This window comes from Sinocyclocheilus anshuiensis, unplaced genomic scaffold (assembly GCF_001515605.1).
Source record: "Sinocyclocheilus anshuiensis isolate Anshui unplaced genomic scaffold, SAMN03320099.WGS_v1.1 scaffold536, whole genome shotgun sequence".
NCBI classification, from domain to species: domain Eukaryota; kingdom Metazoa; phylum Chordata; class Actinopteri; order Cypriniformes; family Cyprinidae; genus Sinocyclocheilus; species Sinocyclocheilus anshuiensis.
The window spans coordinates 2,111,367-2,125,153 of NW_015557179.1; the positions used below are offsets into that span (position 1 = coordinate 2,111,367).

General features: G+C 38.7%; 2 protein-coding genes across 2 annotated transcripts in view; both read right to left on the minus strand.

Moving 5' to 3' along the window:
• Nucleotides 1-4,685, minus strand: part of LOC107678550 (neuroblast differentiation-associated protein AHNAK-like) — a 23,861-nt gene extending 19,176 nt beyond the window's left edge. Inside the window, exon 1 of the mRNA XM_016473851.1 lies at nt 4,343-4,685. Coding sequence (XP_016329337.1) covers nt 4,343-4,394 — 52 coding nt within the window. The 5' untranslated portion in view covers nt 4,395-4,685. The remainder of the gene's footprint in view (nt 1-4,342) is intronic.
• Nucleotides 4,540-13,787, minus strand: part of LOC107678552 (apoptosis-inducing factor 2-like) — a 17,393-nt gene continuing 8,145 nt past the window's right edge. The window contains exon 11 of the mRNA XM_016473852.1: nt 4,540-4,557. The gene's annotated coding sequence lies outside the window, so the exon portion shown is untranslated. The remainder of the gene's footprint in view (nt 4,558-13,787) is intronic.

Genomic DNA, 13,787 nt, shown 5'->3' on the forward strand with positions numbered 1-13,787 from the left:
ACCTTTTACAGACCTCCCTAACTGAAATAAGTATTGTAAATGCTGTATGTAGTATGTTTCATATTTCATGATATTACAACTTGAGCTGTACAAATCTTGGAATTTCCCAACTGCTGATCTCCTGTACGTTAGCACATCACCCATGACCAAGATTAAAGGCATTAGAGGTTGTTTTCTGCCATACGGGGCCCAGAGCTCTGCTCCTTCAGCACACTAATATGGTTAATTAGCTGCTCAGACAGATATAGGGAGCAGGAACATAAATTCTGGCCTGCGCTCATAACATCATATACAAGCCTCTTTCAGAGTCAAGCGGGAAAGACTTGTTTGTATTCAAAATATAATTGAATTTCAGGGCCAGAGAGGGAAAATAAACTGAAAACGGAATTGGATTTTCTTCCATATTAAGAACATGGGACCAAGTTCCCTCATGTTTCCAATCAATCAGGAGCATTAATTGATGCATTTACTGTATGTGCCAAAGAGATGATGGCTTTACAATTAGAGGGTGAAACAGAGTTCGCACAAAAATACAAATTCTGTTTTCATTTACTAACCTCATGTCATTCCTAACCTGCATGTTTAATAAATAAGAAGATATTTTTTTCGCCATACAATGTTGTTTGGACCCCATTAACTTTCAAGATATAGTCTTGTTCCGCAGACGAAAGAAAGTCATACAGATTTGGAATGACATGAGGGTGAGTATAAATGATGACAGACTTATTTATTTTTTATTTTTTTAACTATGCCTTTATCGCAAATATTCTCACAAGTAAAAATAAAGTATGACATGTCAATACACACACACACAAGATACAGAATGACATGTCAATACACAAAACCTATTCTCAGTTTTTAAGTAACTTCAGTCAATTCTGTGAAACCAAACCATGAAAAATGCAAACACTTTCAAATTCATAAATTATTCATCAGCAGGAGGACATTAGTGAGATGCTGACTATTTTTAAGAGTGGACTCTAAGTGGGCAAAATCAATGAGTATTTTATGGCCTACTGATGCACTAATATTTTAGGAGCTTCTCTATAAATATGATTTTTAAAGGGGACATCGGATGCCCATTTTCCACAAGTTGGTATGATTCTTTAGGGTCTTCATGAAATGTCTGCTACATACTTTGATTAAAATTCATCAATTGTCATGTAAAACAACACCCTTTTTACCTTGTCAAAAACCAGGGGCGTAGCTACTTGGTGGCCATGGGTGGCCAGTGCCACCCGATTGAAGCTTGGCCCAGTGTTAATTTTGACAGGCATTTTTGATTTAGTCTTAGTCTTTATCTTGAGACGAATATGCTTAATAGTCTTAGTCACATTTTAGTCATTTGAGTCTTTCATAGTTTTAGTCTAGTTTTAGTCGACGAAAAGTCATTGCATTTTTGTCAACTTTTAGTCATTACTTTTAGTCAAACTGCAGTTACCAACATTTATTTTGGTAGTTATTTTATATGTAGTCTTCAATTTGAATCAATGATTGAATTTGGAAAAACTATTTCCAAACCAATTTTAACAATTTTAATTTTTGGGTGAACTATCCCTTTAACAGTAGTGAAAAGGGAGCAACTTATAAAAATTATAGTTGTTCATATATAATATATATCCTTTATAATTTTTATATAATTTTTATATAAATCCCAGCTGCTGGAGCACGGAGAAAATATCGGACAACATACACCTGGGTGAGGGCGGAGATATGCTAATACGGGACAGTCCATCAGCGACCGTGGGCGGGGCCTGAGCAATATGACGTCATACTACCCAGAAAATCAAAATGGCTTGATAATTGAGACTGTTTAGGTTTTTGGGGGATTTAAAAAAAGGATTTTTTATAATTGTAGGGTGGTTATGTCCACACACTGCTAAGACAAATTTTTATATGCAAATGAAGATATTTTGCATCCAATGTCTTCTTTAAAATTAAAATATTATAGTCTTAATTCAAGTGATGAAGGATTTTGAAAGTCTGACAGTTATCAGTATTGAGCACATATTGTAAGTTTAACCCTGCCTGGTTTAAATGTTTGAAAATGATTAACAGTTGAAAACATTAGAAACGACCGTGGGCGGGGCCTGAGCAATATGACGTCATACTACCCAGAAAATCAAAATGGCTTGATAATTGAGACTGTTTAGGTTTTTGGGGGATTTAAAAAATTGATTTTTATCATTTTAGGGTGGTTGTGTCCACACACTGCTAAGACACATTTATATGCAAACACCATGAAAAGTGAATTTTGCATCCAATGTCCCCTTTAAACATTTTTTTTTTATTGTGAAGTTACATGTATTATAATGTCTTGCTCAATATAGAATGATTTTTAACTGTATGGTAATTTAGAGTTTTTACAGGTTTTTACTGAAGTGTTTTTCTCTTTTTCCATTGTGCAAATATCAGCTGGCCTATGCACTAATTCAGAGGATTCATTCTCATCCATGTCTTGCTCATCATGCTCAGTTGGTGTACTTTGGCCATTATCCAAGTCTCACAAATCTACATCCTTCACAAAGACCTTGAGCCGTGCCCACCAGCATTTATACTGCCCTGCAGAGTTAAACCACAGAGTCACCAACTAAAGAGAAAAGTTTTTTGATTGAATTATGATTGATCTTATATCAAATTTCACACTTTAGAATGTGAGCATAGCAAAGCCAAACCCATCTGTCACAGGATAGACTTGATTTGACTCAAACCTCAATTTTGACAAAATGTACGGTTAATGTGTGTCACTTATGTACACCAGTATAGAATAATGTAGTTTTTAAGTCTATTCTATTGACACGACAGTTTTGCAATGCATTCATCTTAGTGTGACCATAATTAAATCATTTTCTCAGATTTCAGATATTGTGTGTTAATGCAATCTCAGAAACATTTAGCATCATGGAAAAGCTGTATAGCAAGTTCATGTCTGTATAAAAACAGAGCACAAAAGCACATTTTATTGAATTAAATCCTGTGTATGCCATTCTTGGTTTATATATAGTAATTAAGCTGTCATGCAGCCGTTGTATTGTAAGATGTATTGGTTGCTCATTGCAGTTTGTAGGATCTCTAAAATATAACTCTTGCCTCATCTAGGTCACTTTAAGTGTTTGTTTGTATAACTAAAGAGCTTGAAGTTCATCTGAAGGTCAAAGAAAAAAAAACTATAGATAAAGCTGCTAGTTTAATTAAATGAGACAAGGTGACCAAATGATTTAGAGCTGTTTGGTTAACAGATTAATTGCATTTCAAAGTCCTTTGATAATGAAGCCAAAAAGAGCACCACCATCAAGTTACTGTAACATAGAATGACACAACCAAAGATAGCTATAGAAAATATTAGACAAAGAAGATACATGCAAGGTAAGATGCATAAAGTGTATTTTCAATTTTTTTTATATTAAAAAAAAACATTTTTATTTATTTGTTTATTTTTATTTTTATATATATATTGCTATGTTGTGGAGACACTTTGGCTTATGTATACATCTTGTATATTTTATAAAAACACTTATTACATGAATTACTATTAATTAATAAATCAGTTTTAAATAACAATATTACAAATATTGTATTGACATATAACAATATTATTAAAATTTTTATAGAATTATAAATATAAATTATATATATTTTAAATAAATGTAGGTTATATCAGTATGTTATGGAGTCTTCCATGACATTCTAATTTATTGAGATGCACCTGTATATGCGTGTATGTGTGTGTGTGTGTGTGTGTGCATTATATTTTATAAAAATATATTAATATAAATATATTGTCAATATATTTATGATATGTACACATACATATTTATTTATTTTTTTTATTAAACATCATAGAAATCATTGAAATAAAAATGTGCTTTTTATTAAAATAAAAATATTATGGAAAATATTTTTTAAAAATCTACAAAAAACAAGCTCATAAGCCTTCATAAATCCTTGTAAACAATACTATCCAAATTCAACAATTCCTAAACGCTCAGAAAATCACCCTCTCAACACTGTAAACAAACACACTGCAGATGCTGTTGATAAAATACTGCATTACTCAGTTGACACACCCACAGCCACATAGCCATGCCCACTTTACTGCAGACACACCCAGATCACACACAGTGCAGCGTCATCTCAGCAGAGAAATGCAGTGATGCTTGTCAACAAGCTCAGCACCAGTGTACCACTAACTCACACATGCACAGCCCAACTGCACAATTATATTGTCCTGCCACCAGTGGTGCTGAGTGTGGAGATAAAAATAGCACAGAGCATGCAGAGTAAGACAGATACACAGAGAAAAAAGCTAAAGAGACAGAGCAAAATAAAGAATGATGCCCACCCGCGGCTGACGCATGCCAGTTGGGAAATGCCAGGTGAAAACAGTCACACATGGTAGCTGTCTTCTGGGGGTCTTGTCCAGGTTGTCAGTACTGGTTTCTGGTGACGCACTGTTTTGGGAAGCCTCGCTCTCTTCCTCCGAGGCTGAAGAACCTGCTTCTTCCTTTTTCCTCTCAGTCAGTCACTCCAGATGCAGAGGACAAAATAAAGTCGGAGCTGGTGAACAGAGATAAAGTCAGTCTGACTTGGCATGCGAGGGAGGGACGGAGAGAGATGTCGTGCTCCATCCACACTAGTTCGTACTTCACAGGAGTGAGGCTGCACTTTACCCTGCCAGAATAAACTCGGTCTCTCTAGCACGCAAAAACAATTAAAGGGGGTATGGCTGACTTGGGACGGGGGCTGTCCTAAACAATGCAAATCCCTCCTTCTAAGCATCTCACTCCATCCTTCTGATCACTTCTGACCAATTGCCGCAGAGATGCTCTGGACCGTCTGACAGCTGATTGGTTTACAACACAAGAAAAACATTCCATCTTTATAGGCATGCGGCAGAGATGTGTAATTGGATTTGACACCACACAGTACATGTTTTCATGTCTGCTGGGTGACAGAAGAGGAAGTGAGGATGCAGTTTGTCAGGTGACTAATGTGTTTAAGAGCAGCTGTGTACCTGAGCTGGCTGACATTCACAAACTTCTGATAAATAGTTTTGTCTGATATAGGGTTACGAGACATGTCTGTGGGAATGTCTCCCCTTGTTTCTGCACGACTCCGTCCTTCTGAGGATGATTTATGATTTCATGTCTAAGAATAAAAAATTATCTCAGAAAGGTACCAGACTGTGACGTCAACCTGAGACCAGTTCAACGTGCCGGATCACCACACTCAGACTACAGCAGTCTATATATATATATATATATATATATATACAAAACGTTTGATTTTTTTTCTCATACATTTCAGAAGAAACATTTCCATTGGGCTAATCAATTTAGTTATTTTGTTTAGTGGCACACACACACACACACAGATAAGAAGATTGGACAGGTTTGTAAGTTTGTATGTATCATTGAAATTAGGTCAATTAACATTCATATCATGAATTCTTGTCTGGATATGCAGTATGTCAGTTTTATTCATTTATTAGCAGCCTTATTAATGAACGAAATTACTATTTACTATTTAACAGTTTGAATCCTGTTAGAGGCTTTCTATAAAGTTTAGGAAAGGTATTACTGCAACAGAAAACAGCAAATCACAGGCATGTTTATTTGGCATGTTCACATTGCTCGTTATTTGTGATACATTAATAATTAAATAAACTTGTGATTGACAAATAAAACATGGGTTGAAGTTTAGAGTATTTATGTATAGACATATATTCCCTATGCATGTATGTATACACTCTTGATGTTCATTCTTCTGTCTTAGGGCCTTGTAAATAGAAGGATGTCTGTGTTTCATATTCATCACATATGTCCATCTCTCTTTATGTTTCTGCATCTGAGACAGGGAGTGGCAGGATGAAACTGCATTAGCCCCTGGCTGCTGCTCAAGAAACTCCACACCAAAATCAATTTAGGCACTTGAGAAAAACAGAATGTGCCCTGCCACCATCTTTGCTTACGCTTTTTCCACCAAGCTTCTGCAAAGACCTACCATCTTCAGCCATTATGCACTACAAATTCTGTGAACATTGAAAAGGTAATTCGTCCTCCAAATGATTTATATATATATTAACATGCTCATAGATTGGAAAGTTTGAGTATGGAAGGAATCGAAAAGACTGTTGTAGGGTTTCTGCTGATAAGCAGATGCTTTTAATTTAAAGGGGTCATATGATGTTGCTAAAAAGAACATTATTTTGTGTATTTGGTGTAATGAAATGTGTTTATGCGGTTTAAGGTTCAAAAAACACATTGTTTTCCACATACTGTACATTATTGTTTCTCCTCTATGCCCCGCCTTTATGAAACGCATCGATTTTTACAAAGCTCATCGTTCTGAAAAGTGAGGTGTGCTGTGATTCTAGTCGTGTCCTCTTTTGGAAGGCCAAACAAAGTAGTTTCGTTTTAACAACGAAACAGCGTCACACACCGCGGGCTAGAGTGAGCGGCGGAGGGTGGGTTTGCGGCAACCACATGTGACGACTCCAGGCTGGACTCCGCTTCGTCCGCATCCGGCAATCGACAGCGCGAAGTTGATGTATTTCCTCAGTGACCAGCACGGATCAGCTCTAGGCATGACGAAGCGGATATCGTCCTTTTTGGAAGGCCAAACAAAGTAGTTTCGCTTTCACAACGAAACACATGGCGGCCTAGAGTGAGCGGAGGCCGGCGGGTTTGCGGCAACCACATGTGACGACCCCGGGCTGGACTCCGCTTCGTTCATGGTGAAAGCCGATCCGGCAATCGACAGCGCGAAGTTGATGTATTTCCTCAGTGACCAGCACGGATCAGCTCTAGGCATGACGAAGTGGATATCGTCCTCTTTTGGAAGGCCAAACAAAGTAGTTTCGCTTTCACAACGAATCACACAGCGTCTTCAGGACATGGCGGCGGCGGCAACAATACTACAGCGAAAATAAAAGTTAAGCCTTCTTTCTTTGCGTGAACATTTGGGCGGCGTTATGCAAATCTTCCCACATAGTGACGTAGACATGTGGGGGCGTGTTAGAACGAGCCGTTTTAGGTAGGCGTGGTTGACTTTTAACTTTTATAAAGAATATCTCTTTGGATTTGAGACTTTAGTCTTTGCAACTTTACAGATCTTCTTTATGCACCAAGAGCTTGTAACACTCCAAAGATAAATTAAAAATTGAAATCGCATCATATGACCCCTTTAATGCAAATAACACTTAACAAATAACACCATTGACAGAGATTGTGCTTCTGGAGCAACCTGTTGCTTTGGCTCAACTGACTTTATAAAGGGGAGACGCCATCTTTAATCCAAAGTGAGTGAAAACAAGGCTAAATATGGCGTCTACCCTGATTGAGATTATTAGTACTATACTTTTTGGCTGCCTGTACCAGGAAGTGGACTGGTAGCTTTTTGTATATTAGTAGTCTCAAACTCTTGGCGCCAGGAAAGTAAATTGACCTTACAGAGTCTCCAGTTTCCAGGTCATCCTGCTTGAGGAAGGAGTTTTCAATATTTGCATTCAGTGAGTTTGAGAAGTTTTATACTTTTTTCAAAGTGACCTCAAAAATTAATCTCGTAAAACGCTTTTTAAAACATTATGTGCCCCAAATTACTTGTTTCAATCTGACGCTGAACATAAATTTAAGATTTAAATCATTGTTTTCAGATTTTTACAATGTGAACTGTGAAGATATAAGGTCAGAGTATTTCCCATGCATTTAAGGGCATGTTTTGATGTTGTAAATTATAGTATATATAGAATGACATGAAAGTGGAGGGAGGGAGAGAGAAGGGGGAACAACATCAGGACATGAGTCACATGTCACAATATTATTCTTTAAAAGCATATTCTTAAGTGCGAATAGAATGAACTGATTTTGTACACTTAACTGAATGTTAATTGCAATTAAATGAAAATGTATTATTTAGTTTATTTATGTTTATATTAAATCCAATTCGTTTTGAGTGTTGAGTGTTTTTGTCTCCGTAAAGCAGGATATAATTACATTCTTAATTTGATTGAGGAATTTACACAATTAAATACACTTTTTAATTGTGTTAAGAAAGTCATGAAAGTGTACTCTCTGTAAGTACAATTATGTGGCCTGATATTTCATTAATATTATATTATCTGAAACTGTGTTTTCAGATTACAATTAAGTGCACTTTTGGGATATCTGATCCTTTTAAGATTAAAGTTAATTCAGTGTAAAATACAGACTTTGACCTCATGCAGTAATGATAATCATGTATAGAGTGATGATTTAATCTTACTCCAAATCCACACACTCAATATTGCTAACATATTAAGGGAAATTGTGAATTAATTCCAAATACATCAAGAACTGATTGGATTGTGAACGGCGAGTGTTAAACTGTATAATGATGACAAGTGCTTGGAGGGGAAGGGTTGAAAAAAGTATGAGTGATTTCAGCATCTTCTAGCAGTACAGCTGCTGTTTCTGTATGAAACTGATACGGTTACTGCATTTGTATGACGAGGCACGTTTTTGCTGAATCTGCAAATGAAGCACTGAGAGGATGAGCACTGTTGGGCTGCATGCACCATTCCGTCTCACAGGAGAACATTTGTTGAGATACTCTGAGACCAATAGTGCATTGCACTATATAGTTAACAGTCCATTACCTGGTAACATGGTAGTCTAAAATAATAAATTAAGCGTTAGCGTTAGTTCTGGCAGGTCACGTGAGTCAAGCTTGCATCAGCTGATTCTCAGCTGATCACATCTACCTATAGGAATACGACACCTATAGCAGCATTCCTATATAAGCTCTATTCAGTATTATTCAGCTGCTTTTCAGCTTGCTCAGGAGCAAATTACCCTCCTCCATCCCCAGCTCCTCCTTTCGCCACAGTCAGGACTTGGCTTTCTGATATTCCTTGCTAATCAGACTCCTTTATCTTGAATAAAGTGTTACACTTAAATATCATTAAGTACATTAATGATATCTGCCTTGTTCTGTTCTGTTAACCCTAGGGGGGTTATTATTGCTGCTCTCCCTGCTCATTCATGACAGGCTGCATGGATGGGCAGGGAGTTTTTTGCCCAGAACAGAACCATACCGCCAAACCAAACTTTATGTTGAGTTATAATAATAATAAAAAGTCTGCGTATATGTTTTTTGTTGAGAATCATATTTGATACACCAGACTTTTATGGTTCATATAGTATGATATAGGAGAATACTTAAAACACCTCACATTTATGCAGAGGCCCAGACAATATGCAATTTGGTGCAGTTGCTGATCTTTATATTGTCAAAATGTAAGATGATCTTTATAACAGTATAGCAGACTACTTGCATAAAATACATATAAATATCAGTTGTCACTCTATATTTCCCAATAATATGTTTTAGTAAGATGATATTTAAATGCTTAGTTTATGATCCAAGCTCTGGAAGGCAAAACATGTAATGCAGTAAAACATTCCTCAAAAGCCTGATGTATCATACTCACATTTTTACATGATTTTTGTAAAAAATGATATATGGATAGTCAAGTAAACCTAAGTTGTTTCAGTCCAGCAAGTGTTCATCTTGAAACATTACTTTCAATACAATATAAAAGTTATTCTTTCGCTTAATTTATGAAAATCATACAAAAAAAAATTCCAAGGGGGACGTTTTGACAAGACAATAATATGTGCTTTATAAGTACTAATAAGCAGGCAATATGCTAGTAATATGCATGCTAATAAGTTAATAATGAATAGTGTTCCCTAATCTAAAGTGTTACTGACATTTTTAGTTATGCTAATAGGCATAGGCTTTTACTTGCTAAAACAGTATGAACTCTCAGTCAGAAGGCAAGTAGTAGATTGTGTACAACAGGTTTTTCAGCAAAGTTTTGATCATGTTGATCATTTAAAAGCCTTAGAAATTTGCATTTCAAGTATGATAAGTAGGCTTTCTAGGGTCATAGGCATATTTTTGTTGTGTACGTCACACTTCACTCATCTAATTTAGTCCTCATGTGACTTCAGTGTGGTAATATCATAATTCTACACCTAAATTCCATCATAAATATGCATGGGTAGAAAAAAGGTTCTGACCTAATCACTGACAAAAATGTCCTTACGACCCTTACTGTCCCGTGACTGCACTGACAGAGTTAAAGATTAAGAAGAAGAAAGAAAGATGTATGAATCAATCCACTGTCGACTCCTTTTCCATGAACTTTGAGGACATGGTTGGCATGCTTGGAATACTTGGTTTGTTTTGTAAATTAGAGCCGGAGAGAGGGCAATTGTAAACGATTTAATCTTGTTAATGAGGGTTTTCTTTAGGTAATTCCAAATGAACACTAGAATATAGTAATGTGTTTTGTGTAAGACAAAATATATTTAACTGAGCACAATAAGGCCCATTCATTACATTCTCCCAGACATACCATGGGAAATGTTACATTTTTTAAAATGGCTTGCAGTGTGCCAAAGGACTGAAGATGATTACAAGGAAAATATTAGCGTAGTAGAAAAAGCATGAGAAATGTGAGGCTAATGATTGATACAGTGTTGTAAATTAACTGATCATAATTCATTTTAGAGCTAATTGAATTGCTGAGGGAAGGCAGATACATGATTGCCTGATTGAAACCCAGGATGCTCTAGGTTATGCAATGTGTTATTCACTGTAACATTAACCACAAGAGGAGCCCATGTGTTCTGGAGACAGGTCAGAATGACGTCTGACTTCTTTAAGTCATGTGATCTAGCTAATTTAACTTTTTCACTGGTTTTGATATTAAAGAAGGTATATTAAAAATAAACATTTTCACAGAGGAACTTTTCTCAACAATTATTGTAGATAAACAGCAACAGAGTCATGGCTGAGGATGACCTGCATTTGAACGTTTACTTCCTTTTCTTTCACTCTGCAATTCAAAGACTTGCTTTGCCTTAAAGGAATAGTTCACCCAAAAATGAAGATTTGCTGAACATTTACTCACTCTCAGGCCATCCAAGATGTAGATGAGTTTGTTTCTTCATTAGAATCCTCTGCAGTGAATGGATGGAGAGTCCAAACAGCTGATAAAAACATCACAATAATCTATAAGTAATCGACATGACTCCAGTCCATCAATTAATGTCTTGTGAAGTGAAAGGCTGCATGTTTGCAAGAAACAAATCCATCATTAAGACGTTTAACTTTAAACTAGTGCCAACATATGAGTCCATAATAAATAATAATGCTTCCTCCAGTGAAAAAGTCATTCCCCTGTTGTTCTCTTATATCAAAATCCACCAACATATTTTCGGTGTTTGATCTGTGCATATTTCTCTCTTGATTCAGACAAGATACATTTTTAACTGGATAAAGCAAAATTAATGACGGACGACTTCTATTTAGCCGGAAGCAACGATTTGAAGTTAAAAACATCTTAATGATGGATTTGTTTATTATAAACACACAGCTTTTCACTTCCCAAGACATTATTTGATGGACTGGAGTGGTGTGGATTACTTGTGGATTATTGTGATGTTTTTATCAGATGTTTGGACTCTCATTCTGACGGCACCCATTCACTGCAGAGGATCCATTGGTGAGCAAGTGATGTAATATACAATTTCTCCAAATCTGTTCTGATAAAGAAACAAGCTCATCTACTGTACATTTTGGATAGCCTGAGGGTGAGTACATTTTCAGGCAATTTTCATTGTTGGGTGAACTATACCTTTAAAATAAAAACAAAGCCAGAGGAAACACATCGAACTATTTGACTCTGCTTACTCATTCAAACATACACTTTTAAAAATAAAGGTGCTTCACGATGCCATAGAAGAACCTTTTTGTCTAAATGGTTCCTTAAAGAACCTTTAACATCTGAAGAACCTTTCTGTTTCCCAAAAGGTTCTTTGTGGCGAAATAAGGTTCTTTGAAGAACCTTTTGAAGCACCTTTATTTTTAAGAGTACGCACTAAAACAGCTCTCTTGCATCTCATTTTTACATTTCATGCATTTTTTATCTTAGATTTCTCATGTTTTGCTGAGTCACATCAGTGCAAACTTGTACATCAAGTTATCAACTAACAAAAAATCATCAGGGGAATTTGAGTGGATACTTATTAGGAATGAAACATGCTGCTGCCTCTCTTTAATAAATAAGTCTTAAATTCAACAATAATTCTTTATACAGTATAGTTTAGTGCAGATATATTGATGATGGCTCTATAAATTGAATGATGTCGTAACTCATAAAAAGTCAAAATGGTTTTAGTTTTAGTCATGTCAAAATGGTTTTAAAGGGATAGAAACTTGGTAAACAGCAGCTCAAACATGCTTGATGCACGAGAACCAATGAGGTTTGTTCTTTTGTCACGTTTTATGCTATTGACCATATTTTATGTACTTTGTGTCACGGCGCGGTACAGAAAACACACCGTGTAAACAGGGGTCTGGGTCCAAATGCAGGTTTATTTGACTGCAGGGGAAAAACAAAGTCAAAACCAAAACAGAAAACACAAACAGAGCTAAGACTCTGACACACAGGCTCAGAACCGAAAATGGACTCTGACACAATACGGCCACGTAGAGCTTGCATCAGTCCATGTACCAACAATTGCTTTGTGAGCGGACACCGCTGCCTCGGGGAAACTAAGAGCGGACACCGCCGCTTCCGGAGCCTTGTAAGCGGACACCACTGCCTCGGGGGAACTGAGAGCGGACACTGCCACCTCCGGAGCTTTGTGAGCGGATACCGCTGCCTCGGGGAAACTGCGAGCGGGCACCGCCGCTTCCGGAGCTTTGTGAGCGGACACCGCTGCCTCGGGGAAACTGCGAGCGGGCACCGCCACCTCAAGGAAACTGAGAGCAGACACCGCCGCCTCGGGGGAACTGAGAGCGGCCACCGCCGCTTCCGGAGCTTTGTGAGCGGACACCGCTGCCTCGGGGAAACTGCGAGCGGGCACCGCCGCCTCAAGGAAACTGAGAGCGGACACCGCTGCCTCAAGGAAACTGAGAGCGGCCACCGCCGCTTCCGGAGCTTTGTGAGCGGACACCGCTGCCTCGGGGAAACTGCGAGCGGGACCGCCACCTCAAGGAAACTGAGAGCGGCCACCGCCGCTTCCGGAGCTTTGTGAGCGGACACCGCTGCCTCGGGGAAACTGCGAGCGGGACCGCCACCTCAAGGAAACTGAGAGCGGCCACCGCCGCTTCCGGAGCTTTGTGAGCGGACACCGCTGCCTCGGGGAAACTGCGAGCGGGACCGCCACCTCAAGGAAACTGAGAGCGGCCACCGCCGCTTCCGGAGCTTTGTGAGCGGACACCGCTGCCTCGGGGAAGCTGCAGGCAGGCGCCGCCGCCTCGGGGAAACTGAGAGCAGACACCGCCGCCTTGGGGACTCTGCGAGCAGACCACGCCGCTCGTACCGACATCAGTGGAGGTTCCCGCACGCTGCGTACCAGCCCGCGATGCTCCAGGAACGGGCGTGAGGTACTGGGTGCAGCAGACGAGGCCTCTGACGACCCTGGGATTGCCGCCTCGGGAGAACTGTGAGCAGGCTCTGCAGCCAACTCCATCCTGACGGCTGAGCCGCTCAACTGCAGAGCCAGGTTGACGTAGTCCTCCAGCGCCTCCTCGGGGTGCCAGAATGGCATAAGGGATTTGAAAGGCTCGCTTAGGCCCCCCCAGAAACAGACCATTGAGCAGGTCCTCTCTGTCGCCGACTGGCGAGCCACTCCCACGAAGTCCCTGGCGTAATCCTCAATGCACCGGTCTCCCTGGCGGACATTGAGGAACTTTCCTGCTGGACCCATGCTTGGCGGATTATTCTGTCA